This window comes from Salvelinus alpinus, chromosome 11, assembly GCF_045679555.1.
Source record: "Salvelinus alpinus chromosome 11, SLU_Salpinus.1, whole genome shotgun sequence".
NCBI lineage: Eukaryota > Metazoa > Chordata > Actinopteri > Salmoniformes > Salmonidae > Salvelinus > Salvelinus alpinus.
The window spans coordinates 36,320,036-36,336,838 of NC_092096.1; the positions used below are offsets into that span (position 1 = coordinate 36,320,036).

General features: G+C 43.2%; 2 protein-coding genes across 9 annotated transcripts in view; both read right to left on the minus strand.

Annotated features, from left to right (window-relative positions):
• Nucleotides 1–9,840, minus strand: part of LOC139534086 (metallophosphoesterase domain-containing protein 1-like) — a 45,442-nt gene extending 35,602 nt beyond the window's left edge. For both annotated transcript variants that reach the window (XR_011666903.1, XM_071332815.1), the window contains exons 1-3: nt 9,557–9,840; nt 5,576–6,039; nt 4,714–4,895 (exon numbers count right to left, since the gene is read on the minus strand). Coding sequence is in view for 1 of the 2 variants with exons in the window: in XM_071332815.1 (XP_071188916.1) it covers nt 4,714–4,895; nt 5,576–5,748 (355 nt within the window). In the remaining variant the exon portion in view is untranslated. The remainder of the gene's footprint in view (nt 1–4,713; nt 4,896–5,575; nt 6,040–9,556) is intronic.
• Nucleotides 9,841–11,249: 1,409 nt separating this feature from the next.
• The window catches only part of scube1 (signal peptide, CUB domain, EGF-like 1), a 120,048-nt gene continuing 114,494 nt past the window's right edge, over nt 11,250–16,803 (minus strand). For all 7 annotated transcript variants that reach the window (XM_071332821.1, XM_071332819.1, XM_071332818.1 and 4 more), the window contains 5 exons: nt 16,572–16,733; nt 15,747–15,944; nt 15,377–15,529; nt 15,108–15,187; nt 11,250–14,782 (listed from right to left, as the gene is read on the minus strand). In XM_071332821.1, the coding sequence (XP_071188922.1) occupies nt 14,630–14,782; nt 15,108–15,187; nt 15,377–15,529; nt 15,747–15,944; nt 16,572–16,733 (746 nt within the window). In that variant the 3' untranslated portion in view covers nt 11,250–14,629. The remainder of the gene's footprint in view (nt 14,783–15,107; nt 15,188–15,376; nt 15,530–15,746; nt 15,945–16,571; nt 16,734–16,803) is intronic.

Consider the following 16,803-nt stretch of genomic DNA (forward strand, 5'->3'; position numbering starts at 1 on the left):
ATTGGTCATCAAATTTGATCTGATCTTCATCTAAGTCACAACAATAGACAAACATAGTGCGCTTAAAGTAATAACACAAATTATTGTATTTTTCTTGTCTATATCTTCACTCACAAAATTTGAGTTTGCTATTCACAAGAAGCATTACCAGATGTGAACCATGCCTCGAACAAAAGAGATCTCAGAAGACATAAGATTAAGAATTGTTGACTTGCATAAAGCTGGAAAGGGTTACAAAAGTATCTCTAAAAGCCTTGATGTTCATCAGTCCGTGGTAAAACAAATAGTCTATAAACGGAGAAAGTTCAGCACTGTTGCTACTCTCCCTAGGAGTGGCCGTCCTGCAAAGATGATTGCAAGAGCACAGCACAGAATGCTCAATGAGGTTAAGAAGAATCCTAGAGTGTCACCTAAAGACTTACAGAAATCTCTGTAACATGCTAATATCTCTGTTGACGAGTCTACGATATGTAAAACATTAAACAAGAATGGTGTTCATGGGAGGACACCACGGAAGAAGCCACTGCTGTCCAAAAAAAACATTGACGCACATCTGAAGTTTGCAAAAGTGCACCTGGATGTTCCACAGCGCTACTGGCAAAATATTCTGTGGACAGATGAAACTACAGTTGAGTTGTTTGGAAGGAACACACAACACTATGTGTGTGTGGAGAAAAAAAGGTACAGCACACCAACATCAAAACTCATCCCAACTGTAAAGTATGGTGGAGGGAGCATCATGGTTTTGGGCTGCTTTGCTGCCTCAGGGCCCGGACAGCTTGCTATCATCGACGGAAAAATTAATTCCCAAGTTTATCAAGACATTTTGCAGGAGAATGTTAGGCTATCTGTCTACCAATTGAAGCTCAACAAAAGTTGGTTGATGCAACATGACAACGACCCAAAACACAGAAGTAAATTAACAACAGAATGGCTTCAACAGAAAAAAAAGATGCCTTCTGGAGTGGCCCAGTCAAAGTCCTGACCTCATTCCGATTGAGATGCTGTGGCATGACCTCAAGATAACACTTCACACCAGACATCCCAAGAATATTGCTGAACTGAAACAGTTTTGTAAAGAGGAATGGTCCAAAATTCCTCCTGATCGTTGTGCAGGTCTGATCCGCAACTACAGAAAACGTTTGGTTGAGGTTATTGCTGCCAAAGTAGGGTCAACCAGTTATTAAATCCAAGTGTTCACATACTTTCCCCCCCCTGCACTGTGAATGTTTAAGCAGTTTTTTCAGTGAAGACATGAAAACGTATCATTGTTTGTGTGTTATTAGTTTAAGCAGACTGTGTTTGTCTATTGTTGTGACCAAGATGAAGATCAAATCAAATTTTATGACCAATTTATGCAGAAATCCAGGTATTTCCAAAGGGTTCACATACTTTTTCTTGCCACTGTAAAAAGTTAGAGCCAAGCCCCCATCCTCATCCACACCTCTGCAACTCTCCCATGCGGTTCACCAGTTTACCGTAGGCATGCGCCAGTGTCAGCACCAGCAACATAGCTCTGAGCTCCGTACACCCCACCCACTGCATCTGTTGCTTCCTGGCCTTCCACACTGCCATTTTCACCTGCCTCAACAAGTAATTACCTAGACAGTCCCTCCACCTGTTGACTACACTAAACCTAGGCCCTCCAACGTATTGTATAGGTAGTGTATGCCCCAACACTAGCTCTGTACACCACCCCCCTGGACATAGAAAGAACAAGTGCTGCACTGTCTCCTCCTCCCCACTGATGGATCAAGGTGCAACGAGCGAGAGCGCGAGAGCGAGACAGGTCAACATGCTGAACCAAACCAACCATTGGATCATGTAGAGAGCAGCCTGTGGAGAGAAAGACAGCACTCATGAAATGTTTATGATTGTCTTTTTTCTATTAATGAGCTAAGGAGAGGGTTGGGGGGGGTCATGGAGTGGACATAGTATGTACACCAACACACACCGTGCTCCCAAAGTGCCTACACGGCAATAGCATCATAGGAGTCAACCATCTATTATTCAGGAGAAAAAGGGAGCAGAGAGGAACAGGCGCTAAATAAAGAGTAGTACCCTTGACACAGGTGTCTCTGAACTCCACAACCCTGAGAGAGACAGACAGACAGAGAGACAGACAGACAGAGAGACAGACAGGGAGAGAGACAGACAGGAAGAGAGACAGGGAAAGAGATGGGGAGAGAGACCGGGAGATATGCAAGTACAGAGAGTAAAAGACCAAGGGAGAGATAGAGACAAGGGAAATAAGAGTGAAAGAGCAAAAGAGAGGGAAAGAAAGGAATGGACAGGGGAATAAAGAGAAGTGAGAGAGAAAAGAGGAGTATATAGAGCAGAAAGTTAAGAATGAAATAAGCTCCACTCTTGACCCCTGTTGGACCCAGAAGCACAATGAGATCCATATTTAACCGTTGATGGAGAGCAGGCGGCAGCACAGAGAACATCTACTACTGGATACAGGCCCCGCTCCGAGACCCTCCACCATCACGTGATGAATGAAGACGCCACTGAAATCTAAAGCAGAACCTTCTCTTTCTCATATCCACACGCAGGGACGTTGTGCACACACGCACTGCAACGCCTCCCCTGACTTCATGCATAGTACAGGTTCATCATACGGTTGGCGTCCTCTGTGTAATTGTTCTAACCTGCATTGATTCCTAATGGGCTGTGAAGTGTTAGCAGCAGTAGTGTTTGTGAGAGGACACTGTATGAGAAGCACTGGAAGCTGATCAAAGAGAGCGTTATTGGATAAAATTGTACTGAAGTGGTGCTGTGTACCCACTCTGTGTCTACCTATTCTCTCTCCCTTTTCTCTCCTCTCGCCATATCTTCCTCCTATCTCCTTCTCCAGTCAATCTGACACCATGCCTAAGATATCATGATTACATGCCCTAACACCAAACCAGGTCTTTCTTAGAATCCACAGAATTAATTTTCACTAAAACAACAAGATCTGTCTTCTGGGTCTCAAGGGACCAAAGCTGAGGATAACCAGCTACAGATAGACCTTCCATGGGATGAAGTTCAACTCTACCTCCCCATCTTCCCCTTTCTCTTCTACAGTCCTCTCCCCTCCCCTCCCCTCCTCTCTCTCTCTCTCTCTCCCCCCTCTTCTCCTCCTCTCCTGCAGTGTGCACCAGCTCTGACAAAGCCTTGAGCCCCTGCCAGAAGAACCGGGAGGAGCCTTCCTGCTAAAAATACTGAGAGAAGAAACGGAGGGAGCTGCCACGATGCCAAGTAGAGAGAGAGAAAAGAGAGACCCATATCTTCACAACGGGAGGCAGAGAGAGATAGAGGAAGGGATAGAAGAAAAAGGGAGGGAACCAGACAAAAGAAAAGACAGAAGGAAAGAAAGAGAAGAAAGAAAGGACGGTTGGAATGAGTGTGTTCACCTGGCCATATGACAGTGTTTCCCTACAGTGTGTTTTTGTACCGAGGTACATCAGATAGTAGAAAGCCTAATACTGAGGCCAATGCTGAGCTCTCACTGGAGCCAGGCTGCAGACACAAAGCAGCATGAGCTATACATTCATCCTCTCTGAGTGAGTGAGTGAGTGAGTGAGAGAGAGAGAGAGAGAGAGAGAGAGAGAGAGAGAGAGAGAGAGAGAGAGAGAGAGAGAGAGAGAGAGAGAGAGAGAGAGAGAGAGAGAGAGAGAGAGAGAGAGAGAGAGAGAGAGAGAGAGAGAGAGAGAGGAACAGGAGAAGAATACAGATTATAAATATTTATATGAGCGAGCAGGAGTGAAAGAGAACTACAGGAAAAGGAGAAAAAGAGAGAATGGGGTATAGATGGAAAAAGAGAGACTTCATAAGGCACACCGGGCGCGTTTGGCGGGTTTTATCTTCCTAGCAGTCTCTCCCGCCAGTCGAGGCGCGGGCGAGCAGGTTTTCAGCTAGTGCTCCCCGTCGACTAGCCTTGGGGGGGGCTGAGCTGTCATCCCGTCTCCCCCTCCTCCCCCCTCGAGCTTCATCCTTATCCCTCTTGCTCTCCACCCCCTCTCCTCCCATCGCAAAGAGACGCTGGAAATAGGAATCACTGCAGCACGCTGGCTGGGGCCGCACACGGCTAAGATTTCTAAAGTTATCGCTTTTACAAGATCTCTTAGAGTTAACGTTGGGTTCATGTTTTATGAAGACAGTAACAGTGACATGTGCCAACTATAATGTTACTGTTCTAAGTACTGAACATTAACTGAGTGGGCAGTTTCTTTTGCTCTTCTCTGTTTCGTATTTTTATCTCTTTTTCATCAGGTATTCCTCCATCCATGACTTATTTTCTTTGAAGTTGAGTGAAAAACACATTTTCTAATTTAATTTGTGGGTAAAACATAGACATATTTTCACTGGAGGCACCGGATTTTGAGTAAGCTAAAACACTTGTTGAACTCTTGCTCTGTGCCAGACAGAGAACTGGCTCTTCTCAATGTCCATTTCTCCTTTCACTACACCAGCAAGTCTTGGCTACAGACAAATAGAACAGCTTTAATAGTCCATTTTATATCACATTTTTATAGGGTTATTAGGAGACTTTCAGACAAAAAATGTCCTATACGAGGAAGAAAAAATATTCAAATAAGATCTATCATATATTAAAATAAATTGTGCGCCATTTCAAAAAACAAACATCTGTAGAATTAAAGAAATAAGAAATAGAGTACAAAACGTTGATGTGGTGTGATGTTGCTTAATGTGATTGGTCAGTCTTACCTAGCCAATCATTGAACTTTTTGACCTCAGAGGGCAGGCCCAGCTCTGTGAAGTCTCCAGCATGGATGAACACGTCTCCATAGGGCATCTGAATGGCGTCCGTACGGGAGTGGGTGTCTGAGATACACACAAAACGGGTGTAACCTGGCGGCTTGGGAGTGTCGTGGGGCAGGGGGTCCACCCTAAAGTAGAGAGAGAACGAAGGAGAAAGAGAGAAAAGAGAGAATGGAGAAAAGTGCGAGAAAGACAGATAAACAATGGGAAGTCTCAAAGTGAAGAAGCAGAGTTGCAGTGTTAATGTAGTCTGGATCAGGATCCATCACCATTCCTTATAGAAAGTCAAAAAGAGAGAGAGAAAAAGAGAGAAATGAAAAGGGGGAAAAAACGGAGAGGTCGGCCACAACAAAGGCGAAGGAAAAGAAAGAAAAGCACAGACAGAGAGAGGAGTCCTGTGGGAGTTTCCGTGAGTGTGCAGCAGCCCCAGAGAGTCTCCAGAGGGAGAAGGGAGCTGGTGAATAACAGTGGCCCACTTTAGTGAGCTCTCCTCCAGGTACACAGCAAGCCCTCAACACTCCACCATCACACAGAGACCGAAAGAAGGACAGAGAGACAGAGAGAAATGGAATGAGAGAGCAAATAACAGCATGCAGAGAGGATGAGTCTCAAAGAAAAAGAAAGAGGGGGAAAGGGGAGAGACAGAAACAGAGGAATAGAGGAGGGCTTGGGAACGGAGATAGAGACATAGAGACCAGGTGTCTGAACATATGTAGTGTGTATCTGTATGCCAGCTTATGTGTATGCCTATATATATCCGCAGGGGTGTGCGTCTGCCTGCCTGCATGCGTGTATGTGTTCTATTTACATGTGTACGTGCGGGGGCTGGAAGCGTCCCTGGTTGATGTTGTAGAAGGTGAAGGCCTGGGTGGGGTTGGTGCTGTATTCATCCACCTCCACGGCCACCCTGCCTGCCGCCCGCTGGGCCTGGGACTGCTGCTGCCGCCGCGCAGCCATGATCTCTGACAGGGTGAAGGCCATGCTTCTGGAGCCTGGGCCTGGGCCGCTACTGGGCTGGGGAAGTGGTGGGTTGGGCTGGGGCTGACCCACTCTGGGTTGGCCTGGGGTAGACGTGGTCTGGCCTGGGCTGGAGGTGGCCTGGTCCTGGCACACACAGTAGTTAGGACTGGGAGTGAGGCCTGCTGGAGCGGTCAGGGTTGCAGGTTGGCTCACCAGAGAGAGGCCCTCTGTCACAGCTTGGCCCACCTTGGAGAAACTCTGCTGGGTTGCTGAGCGAGCATGTCCCCCCTCCACCTCCGTGTCCCCCTACTCCTGCACACAGAGAACAGAACCACTGAGTGGGAATACAACGCCAATCTGGAATGCGCAGTTAAGACTGTAAATAAATCTCTATCCACCAAAGCAACATAACCCAACCCCTAAGAGCATCTACGGCTTTTACACTGTCAAGCAGATATCACATTTACTACTGCCTTTAAATACCAGCTCTGCTTCTGGGATTCTAGTAGGATTTCATACGGATCCTGTAAGATGGTGAGATGGTGAGGGAGGGATGTAAGGGAGGAGGGTGATCATTTAGGGATGAGTGGAGGAGCTGGATTTATCCTGGATTGTGCTGCTATGATGTCAGTGTGCCATCTCATTCTAGTGAAAACGGCCACACACACACACCATTTCCTAATTACACACACTTAACACCATGACTCACACAGGCATTATCTTGTGTGTGTCCATACGTATATATATGTATGTACGTATGTGTGTGTGTGTGTGTGTGTGTGTGTGTGTGTGTGTGTGTGTGTGTGTGTGTAAGAGAGAGAGAGAGAGAGAGAGAGAGAGAGAGAGAGAGAGAGAGAGAGAGAGAGAGAGAGAGAGACTGAGAGCAAGAGTGTGGCAGTGCCAGAAGTCCTCACACTGAGTGAATGAGAGCAGAAGGGTGCATTGGCAGATGCTGAGAGCATAGTACACAGTGAGAATAGAAGAGGATTACACTGGGACTAGGAACAAAGGGACAGGGCCGTATTAACATGAACAGGACCTTGACTACAGGAAGAATGATGAAGAAAGATGTAGCAGAGAACATGGTCAAGAGGTACGGTTTGATAAATGAATAGGCGTGAGGAGGAATTGATTGATGCACTCTCTTCTTCGGCACAGATGACAGACACTCAGATTTAACGACTGTGAGAAGCAGTCCCATAAAATTGTGTGACAATGTTCCTTCGTTTCACTCGTAGGCTATTCCACGCCCTGGTACGGACACACACCATTAGTCATGTATGTTGGTTAGATTCTTTATGCTGTGTAAAAATGGACTGTGTATGTGTATGTGGTGTGTGTGTGTGTGTGTGTAGGCTACAAGTCCTGTTGACAGGCTATGACTGATGCCTACAAGGCTATACCATACAGCACTGTGTGCACGTCTGGCTCAATTTGAACTTGACAAGGCATTGGCAGAATTCACACCTGTCCCATGTTAACAAAGTGAGAGAGGGACACATGCATTAAAGGAGAACCACTCTGTCAAATGAAGAGAACAAACATTACAAAATCTAAATTTGGCAAAGTAATTCACATCTGATTAATAAGACAATTATTAAGAGCCACTTCCGAGTAATCTCGCATAAACAAGCCGTTGATTTGAGGCGTTTATATGAAGGTTTAGTTTCTTGTTTTCACAATAATTGTCATTCATTTTAATTATGTCCAGTTATCTCACTAAATCTTACTAAACTAAATTACAATGAAATCAGATATAATGTCAAGCCTGTATTTTGGGGTGTTAGCCTACTTCAGAAGGCTATTTTGTGTAGTTTAGAAGAGCATAGTCACCAAAACACAAATTGGAGATTAAATAGAGATTAAATAGTGGAGCATGGAGATTAAATAGTTTTCTTTGTCTTTCTTAATGTGAATAATATTGTAAATTGTTCAACTTAAAAACGTATATTCGTAAGACATTGCTTTTTTGGGTGTTAGAATTCAATTTAGTTGTAGTTAGGACCCCAAATAAACTCTCACCAACCACTTGAGGGGTTGTTGGCAGAGCTGTTCTGAAACTTGATTATGGCATTGACCAGATAGATATAGGCTATGTAGCATTCCTGGTTCTTTATGGCATTGACCAGATAGATATAGGCTATGTAGCATACTGTGGTTCTGCTATTTGGATCTAGCATCAAACAGAGAGAAATGTGGTACATTGCATTCACAAATTATTCATACCCCTTGACTTATTCCACATTTGGTTGTGTTACAGCCTGAATTCAAATACCCCATAATCACAAAGTGAAAACGTGTTTTTAGAAATGTTTCGACATTTATTAAAAATGAAATACAGAACTATCAGAAATATTTACATAAGTATTCACACCCGAGTCAATACTTTGTTGAAGCCCTGTTGGCAGTGATTACAGCTGTGAGTCTTTCTGAGTAAGTCTCTAAGAGCTTTCCACACCTGGATTGTGCAACATTTGCCCATTATTATTTCCAAAATTCTTCAAGCTCTGTCAAATAGGTTGTTGATCATTGCTAGACAACCATTTTCAGGTCTTGCCATAGATTTTCATGTAGATTTAAGTCAAAACTGTAACTCGGCAACTCAGGAACATTCACTGTATTCTTGATAAGCTCCATTACGTTTATTTTTTATCCTGAAAAACTCCTGTCCTTAACGATTACAATCATACTCATAACATGATGCAGCCACCACTATGCTTGAAAATACTGAGAGTGGTACTCAGTAATGTGTTGTATTGGATTTGCCCCAAACATAACGCTTTGCCACATTTTTTCAGTATCGCTTTATTGCCATGTTGCAAACAGGACGCATGTTTTAGAATATGTTTATTCTGTACAGGCTTCCATCTTTTCGCTCTGTCAATTAGGTTAGTATTGTGGAGTAACTACAATGTTGTTGAGCCATCCTGAGTTTTCTCCTATCACAGCCATTCAACTCTGTAACTGTTTTAAAGTCACCATTGGTCTCATAGTAGAAATCACGGAGCAGTTTCCTTCCTCTCCGGTAACTGAGTTTGTTAGGAAGGATGCCTGTATCTTTGTAGTGACTGGGTGTATTGATACACCATCCAAAGTGTAATTAATAACTTCAGCATTCTCAAAGGTATATGCAATGTCTTTTTTTACCCATCTACCATTAGGTGCCCATCTTTGAGAGGCATTGGAAAACCTCCCTGGTCTTTGTGGTTGAATCTGTGTTTGAAATTCACTACTCTACTGAGGGACCTTACATATAATTGTATGTGTGGAATACTGAGATGAGGTAGTCATTCATCAATATTATGTGACTTGTTAAACTAATTTACTCCTAAATGTATTTAGGCTTGCCATAACAAAGGAGTTGAATGCTTATTGACTTAAGACATTTCAGCTTTTCATGTTTTATTCATTTGTAAAAACATAATTCCAAGGTTGACATTATGGGGTATTGTGTGTAGGCCAGTACCAAAAAAATCTATATTTAATCAATTTTAAACTCATGCTGTAACACAACAAAATGTGGAAAAAGTCAAGGGGTGTGAATACTTCCTGAAGGCACTGTACATCATGAAAACATTCCGGTGGACAAGCTAACACAGAGAGGAGAGTGGCAGTGTCCAAAATCACCATCTTGGACTAGATTTACTAGACTTTAGGCTACGTGAAGTAAAAAACAAAAACATTTCCGATATAAAAAATACACATTAGAATAGAATAGAAATCAAGAATCTCTGTTTCGGATTGTCATCATACTAATCCTGTAGCCTGCTATGCAAAACATAGGCAACAACAATTTGCATGCAAGCAGCCACCGCGGCATCTAACCTACCTGCGTTCGCCCGGACTCCCGGTCCGATGAGCTGAGCCTGTCGGGTTAGGGATGAACCAGTGAAGTCCCGTGGGTCTGATAGAGGAGCGGACGGCGGAGGTGGAGCAGCTAGCGAGTTGCGCTGGTCTGTTTGAAAGTGCAGCGCGTGGTGCTCCTGGTTTGCGCTTTGGCTCTCGCGGAAACACTTAATCTCCCGCCTCTTGTGCTGAATGTGCTCGAGCTCTGTGTCTTCCCGCCTCTCCCTGATATGTTCTGGAGTCTTCTGTTGGATGAACAGCTCAATGAAAATGTGCAAAGGGGAGGTCTGAGCACGAATCAATGCATGTCTGACAGGAAGTTTGTGCCTGCATACAATATCAGAGATTCGTCTCTATTTTTCTATCATGTCCATCTATCACAGATGCAGAATTAAACTGCATTTCATTAAGATCAATGTAGAACCAACGATTTGATGATACATTACATACATTTTACTTTATATTCTCACATTTGGCCTAGTTTCATCCTTACCATAGCCCTGTGTTTCTCTAACCTCTTCTGGATTAGTTTACCCCAAGCCAGTCCCACTAACTTTTATGTATTGTAGTACAAGCACACCTGGTCAACTAATCATTAGGCTATTTGAATCGGGTGTGCTAGTTCTGGAATACATCAAATACATTGACTGAAAATAATGCAAGATGACATGATGGATGTCTGCAACCCAACTGACCTTGGCTTCAGGGGAACTTTTAATTATTTTCAACAGATTTTTTAAAAAATTATATGAAAACATATTCTCCTTAACCTACATTTACAGTTTTACAAATAGGAATGGCTCCAAAAGTACACCTACAATTTATAAGAATCATCATGTTGCAAATGTGGACATAGAATAGTTCTTGAGTAGGCATAGCTGATGTCTTTATAATTTGTGTAAATGCGACACCGTCTGGTTAAACATATGTTGCCTTTGGAGACTAGGGCCTATTACTAAACTCAACTACTCTTGAAAATATCATTTAAAATAAGAAGCTGAAGTCAATGAACAACAAACTAGATGTCCTCAATCTAAACTCTGACTTTAATTAATTCATACACAATGAACTTAAAAAATGGATGCCGGTGCTGAAAAATAAATATTGTAAGAAAAGAGGAGAGGCATGAAGATAAGACCTAATCTACACATTTACCACTCTCTCATTTGCCTGGAGATTCTCAGCGTTGATAAAGTCCTGTAAAGTTCAAAAGAAATTACCAGATTTGGCTGTCAGATTCATTTAATGCTGCAGCTAATGTAAGAAACCAAAATGCTAACTTGGCTGTGATGTGAATTCAGCCAGACTTCTTACACAGCCTCCAATAGGTTCTTCCAATAGATGCAGATTTATAGAATAAAGGTGCAGAGTAGGATCATTGAATACTGCATTTATGTGCTCAAGACCAAAGGAAAAATAAAATAAATATCTTACAAGAAAATTAACTTTGGCTCAGTGTCAATTTGCACTTTGGGTTGTATGTTGTCTATATCCTCAGAACCGTTATCCTCATTTTGAAATAAGGGCAATATAGGCACTGTCAGTTACATATTTCAGTGTGTAAGGTGCCCTGCAGTCACCCATGGAGACAAAATATGCTAGATAATATAGAAAAGGGCAAAGTAAAGTGTAACAAGTAACATTTAAACAAGGGAAGATCACAGAGCATGGTGGAGTTGTTTTTCTGCTACTATTTTATTTGAATTTGTTCTTTACTGGATTTTCATGGACCAAACAATGGCAAAACACTGTGATACAGTTTCTCTCTTTGGGTACAACCGACTAACACAAATGTTAAAATTATCCCTCTATAAAATGGACTTAAGTACCAACATACAGTATCTCTCTTTCTCCACCTCGATCTCACAAGCTACTCACACACGGACACACGCTGTCTCACTCTCTCACACACATACACAGAACATGCACTCTTTCTGTATCACACTGTCTCACACACGCACACACACACACATCCACACACACACACAAACAAACACACACACAATAGAATACATTCTCAGGAAAAGTCAGTCATACACGGTTTTGCATTTCATACCGATTTTCATCATCATCATCATCAAACACACTAAACGCCCAAAACATCCCTCAACAGGAAGTGGGCGCACCGTACCAACATTAGCTACACCTCTGCAGGCGGCAACCATTTTGAGTGGACTGAGTGGACAAACACCTTGGTTGCATCTGAAAACATTATTAGCTGTCAAATCCATACTTCCTCCGCCCTTGTTCGCTCAATTCCACTCAAAGCTCATTGGAGGAGAGGTTGCAAGGTCCCTCCCCCGGACCACCTCCTCCAATGAGCTTTGATTTGAAGACTAGTAACATTTTCTGACACAACCCTACATGGGCCAAGTTATCATTCTGATTTGAGAGATTTTTGTAATGTCTTTGTGTAGAGATTCTGTCAAACAGAACACTGACACCTCATCAGAAGAAACTGCTCTACACACAACAGTGGGGGTCACAATTAGACTGGGCTGAACAGGTCCTGGATCAGTGCTAGGGCACAATGCAGAATTTATGAATGCGTGACTATATCTGTTCCCATATCAGTGGCCTTCAGTATATGGCCTCAAGGTAAGAAGATACAAGCCAGATAATTATGCTTATCATCCTTGTGCCCAGCACAAAGAATTTAAGTTGTTTATAACCATGTAGTAGTAGAGTATTAGCAGTTTAATAGGTGTGTAATAGATGTGCTGTTTATAAACTGGGTGGTTCGAGCCCTGAATGCTGATTGGCTGACAGCCGTGGTATATCAGACATTATAAACTGGGTGGTTCGAACCCTGAATGCTGATCGGCTGACAGGTATATCAGACCGTATGCCACGGGTATGACAAAACATTTATTTATACTGCTGTAATTACATTGGTAACCAGTTTATAATAGCAATAAGGCACCTCAGGGGTTTGTGGTATAATGCCAATATACCACTGTTAAGGGCTGTGTCCAGGCACTCTGCGTTGCCCTTAGCCTTGGTATATTGGCCATATACCACACCCCCTCGGGCCTTATTGCTTAGACAGACTCTGCTGGGAGAGTGTTACAAGGGGGAGAACAATGAAAGTGATATTTTGTCAGAACGTTTTACTACTTGAGGTCAGTTTGGGCTCTTTCTGGGTTATGGTTACAGTTGCAAGTGCTATGTACATACAGATACTCTCATAGACATCACAATACTTTCAAACAGACATCTGTCTCTCTGCTACTACTCCAAATCAACAGTCTCGTCATCATACAATACATATTTTCTCCACTTGCATTGTGCAGAAATATAAACAAACTAACAGATGTGTTATAGATATTAAATCAACAGTCTAGGTTGATGACTTACAGAAACTGGGAGAAGTCCAAATAGGACAGATTGAGAGTGGACACTCGTAAAAAGCAGGTGGTTTTGAGTGTGCACTTAGTGCCATCATTAAAGAAGCTTTACACAAAACACCCCTTTCCTCTGGCAGCTAGTCAGGAGGGTCTTAAAGGGATGAGGCAGAGTTAGGAGATGGGAGCACACACACAACTAAAATAGTAGTGGGTCGTTAAGGACATTTCCCTTTAAATGATTACTTACTGGCAATACTGCTTTTCAGGCCAAATGGGTGGATTTGACGGTGTCTGTCTAAAGATATTGAATGGTGGGTTTTTTGTTGTGAGAACAAAACGGGACATATTTTTGTCTCTCTCTTTGCTACAACCAAGGTGAAACATTTCTATACAACACAAAACATAAGGAATAATGTAACTTAGATTTTTTTCTACAGTTTACAATATAAAATTCAAGTGCAATTAAAGTTCCAAATATTAGTTACATCACACACATTACTCTCTATAGGAACGTCTGTTACTTGCAGGTAGTTTTTTCATCTTGTTATATATCTTTCAAAATAAAATAAAAAAGTGACTTTTTTGAAAATCAAACTTATTCGTTCACTGTACTCAGTTTGAGGTGGAATGGTCTGGGATGCTGAAATCAGAAATGTCTTTAGAAATCATTTCCCATGTGAAAATGTTGATGTAAAATATGATTTAAGTGCACCAATCGTTTTTTGTGCACGCCAGGGGCCTTTTAAAATAACAAAATAAAGATACATCAATGTACCTGCGTGTGACGTCACTCTCGCACACATCTACGTGCACATACGTACGTATGCTCACACAAACACAAATATACATACACATACATTTTTTACTTGTAGCCAACATGTCTGTACGTACATATATATCAAACATCCATGTTGTGGGCTTCTGCAAGTTCTAACACATATAAATATAACCAAAACGACAACAACAACAACAACACAAAAACAAACCAAACCAAAACAGAAGTACAGGGGAAAAGCTGGAAATGAGGACTGCAGACAAAAAGACAAAAGAGGGAGAGACCGTTCTCTGTTCCTGTGCAGGGATGTGCAGGGAATGCTGGGATAGCGAGCACGAGGAACTCTTGGTAGAGTTGGGGGTGTAAGAGAAGTATAGGGGTGTAGAAGAAGTGTTTCAGAGTAGAGGGGGTGTAGAAGAAGTGTTTCAGAGTAGAGGGGGTGTAGAAGAAGTGTTTCAGAGTAGAGGGGGTGTAGAAGAGAGGGATAGATTGGCGGGGGGTTGTAGGAGAGATGTAGGGGTATAGACGTGGGGATTAGAAGACATATGGGGATGTTGACAGGGGTAAGGACGTAGGTGAAGGGTAGGGAGGAGTAGATGGTGGAAAGGGGGCGTTGGATAAGCATAAGGGGTAAGGACGTAGGTGAAGAGTAGGGAGGAGTAGATGGTGGAAAGGGGGCGTTGGATAAGCATAAGGGGTAAGGACGTAGGTGAAGAGTAGGGAGGAGTAGATGGTGGAAAGGGGGCGTTGGATAAGCATAAGGGGTAAGGACGTAGGTGAAGAGTAGGGAGGAGTAGATGGTGGAAAGGGGGCGTTGGATAAGCATAAGGGGTAAGGACGTAGGTGAAGAGTAGGGAGGAGTAGATGGTGGAAAGGGGGCGTTGGATAAGCATAAGGGGTAAGCGTCTGGGTAACAAACAGGGGGCGGAGCAGTTTATTTGTACGGCCGTAGGAACCGTGTGACTTTGGAGCGCAGCAGCTTGATGAACGAGCGGGGGAACATGTCTTTGGACTCCTGTGCCGTGTACCTGAAGTAGTTCTGGGGGTGAGCCAGAACATCAAACAGGGCTTTGATCAGTTTTTTATCCTGCAGGGAGGAGAGGGGGAGGGAGGGAGAGACAGACGGAGGGAGTTATCAGTGAATATTTTTTTTGTACCTTTATTTATGTAGACAAGTTAGTTAAGAACAAATTCTTATTTACAATGACGGCCTACCGGGGAACAGTGGGTTAACTGCCTAGTTCAGGTGCAGAACGACAGATTTTTACCTTGTCAGCTCGGTTACTGGCCCAACGCTCTAACCACTAGGCTACCCGATGCGCCCCAAGATAATATACTGTACACTGTATAGTATTATCTATTAATTACAATATATAATACACAGTAATTGGACATAATGGAGAGTTGCTTACTTTCAGTATCTCTTGGTGATTCTCTGATGCGTAGAGTCTGCCGTCCCGGACAATGTCCTCTATCAGCTGCTGGTAGTCCTCTACAAAACAAGAGACAGGATGAAAAACAGGGTTACAGTATTTTTTTCAGCCTTTTCACTAAAAGTGTACTAATATTCCACCATCAAACACACCTTGTCACACTGTACATTATAGTTGACTTAATAAGGCACGTGTGAATGTTAGGGAGTCTGAGCAGCTTAGATGTGTAGAAGCTACAGCAGACTGACCATCATAGGTGACATAGGGGACTTGGAAGCCCTTGCCACTGTTGCCCTCATTGGACTTGAACTGGATCCAGAGCTTGCGTGAGCGGGAGGTGAAGGCGATTGGTCGCTCGTACGTCTGACACGTCTCATAGGTGGTGATGGAGGTGGGCAGGGCTAAGGGAAGAAGAGGAAGGGGCTAAATGTAATTGACAGACAGATGGACCAATCATGAGTTTGGAATCAGCTGAAATAATACTTGATGACTATTAAAATAGCAAGATAGACAAACTACAATAATGTAACAATCGAATTGGCTGGCTAGCTGTTGAAATTAAACATCACGCTGTCTGATTGGCTGGCACAGTAACGATGACTTCCTGGTTGTGCGTACCACTCTTCCTCATGACAAGCACGTCTCCACACTCGTCTTCGATGGGGAGGAAGATCTCAGGCACCACGATGAGGATGCGTCTCTTGTGGGGGGGGTTGATGGTCCAGATACAGTCTACATTGGACGGGTAGTCCCCGGGGTAGTTAGGAGACTCAATAAAGCCTGTAAAGTCCCCCAGCTCACCCCCACACACCTGGTCTGAGACAGGGAGAAGAGACTTGGATGAGTCAGGAAGCACTGGAGACTATGGCTTTGAATTGAACTAATTTAGCAGCAAGGAACAAGTTTATAGCTTAGAGCAGTGGTTCCCAAACTGTGGGGTGAGGTCCAGATCAACAAGCCCATGTCAGCAACTGTTTTTATATTTACATTTTTTTGTAATTATTTTTGTCGCTCAAATATCACATGAATACGCATTAGACATGGCAAAATGTATAGGATTGCAAGAAAATTTGCTTCAAAACTGCAACATTTTCTTTGCACCTTATGACAAAATGTGTAGAATTGCAGGAAATAAGCTTTAAACCTGCAAGAGAGGTGTGAACAGTTTGTCATGAACAGTGCCTGTGCCCATAGAAATAGATGTTGCACGTGCGCGGGATGTTCCCAAATGCTGGAAGGAAGACCCTGAGTGAAAAAGTTTGGGAATTCCTGGCTTAAGGGTACAAAGAGGAAACTGAAATGTTTTAGCAGGTGTTACACCAAGACAACTTGTCATTTGTGGGCTATGGTCTAACGAGATGTCACGCTTAAATGAGTCCTCTAACCATGTGCAACAGTAAAATAATTCACTGCCCTAATGAACTAATGTGAGACTGGCCTTACTCTTGCAGTGAGAGACGTTGGTGGCTCCGTCAAAGTCGGTGGTGGTGTTGCCAGGGCAGGTGATGCAGTAGTTCTGTCCAAACTCTGACTGGTAGGTACCGGCTGGGCAGCGGATACAGCGGTGGTTACTGGAGTTGTAGTGGTGTCCAGGAGCACAGTGGACTACGGAGAGAAACACACACAGCCACAAACATGAGAGTAACACACTCTCTCTCTCTCTCTCTCTCTCTCT